General features: G+C 37.9%; 1 protein-coding gene across 1 annotated transcript; it reads left to right on the top strand.

Moving 5' to 3' along the window:
- Positions 1–1,560: 1,560 nt before the first annotated feature.
- Positions 1,561–1,977, top strand: LOC111054047. Its single transcript, XM_022341009.2, has one exon. It carries the CDS (start codon positions 1,561–1,563, stop codon positions 1,975–1,977), a length of 417 nt encoding a protein of 138 aa, XP_022196701.2.
- The last annotated feature ends 919 nt before the right edge of the window (positions 1,978–2,896 follow it).

The following is a 2,896-nucleotide window of genomic DNA, read 5'->3' as shown; positions in this document are numbered from 1 at the left end:
TTCTTGTTCACTGAACCATCAACTGATTTCCAAATTGTTAACGTATATTAGTTGTTTAATTGCTGATCAGTTGGAGCTTTTTAGCGTATTTTATGAATCTCAACACAAAATTACAATAATTAGCAGATCATCATTCTGCTTGAAATTTCATTGAATTGTGATATTATCTATACAAAGAGATATTATCTATACCTATATTATCTCGACAAAGCAACGACAATCCAAGATAGGTACTGGTTTAACGTGTGTGGAAGCTCAACAAGATCTACGATGTCAATGCGGGAGGTCGTTTCCAGTCTAACTGCACTCGTTTGTTCAATCGCACTTTCACCTCGAATCTTCCACTGTTAATGACATCATAATCAAACTCCTTATTTTTCTCTCATTCAATCTCTCTTTCTTTCACTCAAACGCACACTCTCTCACTCACTAGACTCTTTCCCTGTTATTTAATTTTCCAGCACAGCTCATTTTCTCTACCTCATGCCCCCTACTTATCGTACAGCCCTCGTATGTGTCCTCTCGCAGTGGTGATGTATTGGAGTAATCTCGCCTGTGGATTGAGGCACCAGCACAAATCGCTGATTGGGCCTAATTCCGACACCTGCTAAACGATCCTTCTCCCTCGCCTTTTACCACTCACTTGAACTTACTCGCCCACTCATTCCCCGCTCCCAATTCTGGCCTGGAGCGCTTTGATTGAATTTTCCGTTTCCCTTTGGTTGCTGGCTGATTGCAATGGTTGCGAAATTCAGATTCTCGCGCTAACCAACGTTATCGTCAACAGTGCCGTGATGAATGCGAAATGAACGTCCTATTTCCTGTGCAACTCTCTACAGACTCAACAAACGGCAAACAAGATTTGATGGTTTCCAACCTGGAACTCAGATATCACAATAGATTACGATGAATTATATAAATTGAACTATTATCGATTATTATTTCAAAACAGATTATCATAATGGATTAAAATCATCATCTTGGAAATCATAATTACAATAACTATATTGGAAGTTGTATAATTGAATGTATAATTATAATTCTTTTTTCGGAACCAAGACATCACAACGGATTTTGTGAAGAAGGTACTTCGAAATTGGTTACCAGCGAACAGGAATAGGCGTGAAAGACCGCGGAAGAAATGGGTATCCAATGTTCACATTCGAATGGAGAGTAGAGGTCTCTTTGATGAAGGATAAACAAGGAAAGATGGCGATTGGGGAGCGAGAAGCGAAATGACTGTATAACTAAATAAGTTGTAGAAACTCGTTATATATATTAACGAGTTTATATATATATATATATATATATATATATATATATATATATATATATAATGTTCCCCAAGGCTCTAATCTTGGACCCCTGCTCTTCAATCTCTTCATAAATGATATAGTGGATGATCTAAAATGTGAAACTCTCCTGTATGCAGATGATCTGAAAGTCTTCTGGAATATAAACTCTAGTGAAGATCATCAACGTCTTCAGCAGGATGTTGATCAGGTGATCAAATGGTCAAGGGAAAACTCAATGTCCATGAAAACTAAGAAGATATTGGCAATGACATTCACCAGGAAAACTGTCCCACTTATAGCTACATACGAGATTGAAGGGGAAGATGTCAGAAGAGTAAACAGTGTTCAGGATCTGGGAGTTCAATTTGATCCCAAGTTACTGTTCACTTCACATGTGGAGAATGTTGTGGCCAAGGCTAGAAAGAAGCTTGGCATCATGAGGTGGATTTCGAGGGATTTCCAAAATGCCAATACACTAATGTGTCTCTACACAGCACTTGTGAGCAGCCATCTGAAATACGCCTCGGTGATCTGGAACCGGGATAGACTCTGCACATCTGTCATGCTGAAGGGGATACAGAGAAAATTCGTTAAGTACTCGATGCGACGCTTCATTCCAGGCTCAGAAGACTCATCCTACAGGGAGCTGTGCTTGGCCATAGATTTGGAAAACTTGGAATGACGGAGGAAGAAGATCGATGCCATGTTTATACATGCTTGCCTCCATGGTAAAATTACCGTTGGAGAACGTGGGATCGACTTGATTGTACCGACTCGACATTTTAGACGGTTTCATTTGTTCAAACCCGTTATACGAAGCTACACAGCCCCAGTAGAAAGAAGCATTGGAAGTGCAAATAAGCTTTCTGAAAGAATGGACTTTTTCGTGCCAGTGAAGGTTTTTAAAGCAAAGCTTAAGTCTCTTACAGAGTATATTTTTTAATGCTGGAAAATTGCTATACTGATCATTTGCACGTCACAATTTCACGACACAAAGTTATTTGTTATTTTGAGCAACTCAAAGACATTTATATCAATGTACCTGAACTTTTCTCTTTTCATTTTTGACTTGTGCATCTTACAAAGGCCTTGAGCTGTCATTCTGCACGTTAAAAGCCTACTATTATTCTGTATATTTAGATGTGTTTCAACTTGTCTATTTGTACAAATAAAGGTATTATTATTATATTGTGATGAACTTTGAGAGTAAACTACTTAAAATGTGAGAGTTGGTAGATGAACAAATATTGTTACTATTATAAGTTGTTGGAAAGACCGTCAAATGAACGGTTATCTACAGAGAGATAAGGGGAATGAGACCATTCTATCGATTGGGCCTATTATAGATTGGTTAATTCTAAACACTTTGGTGGTAAAATCAATTCGATATCTCTCACAATAACTAAATAGCAAGTGATATAAAAAATTCTGTCAATATTGACCGCCATCTTGAATTTTTTATTTCTATTCGGCTTGTTGTAACGAAGAGATTGAGGCTATTTGCAAGTCTCTATCTTGAAGCAGTCATGAAAATTCGATTTCATAGTTCTAATAGATTGTTACCTTATGCGTATGGAAAACACACCAGAAACCATGCCGGG

Source organism: Nilaparvata lugens, chromosome 6, assembly GCF_014356525.2.
Source record: "Nilaparvata lugens isolate BPH chromosome 6, ASM1435652v1, whole genome shotgun sequence".
NCBI lineage: Eukaryota > Metazoa > Arthropoda > Insecta > Hemiptera > Delphacidae > Nilaparvata > Nilaparvata lugens.
Note: the sequence above shows the minus strand (reverse complement) of the source record. Positions and strands in the feature narration are given on the sequence as shown.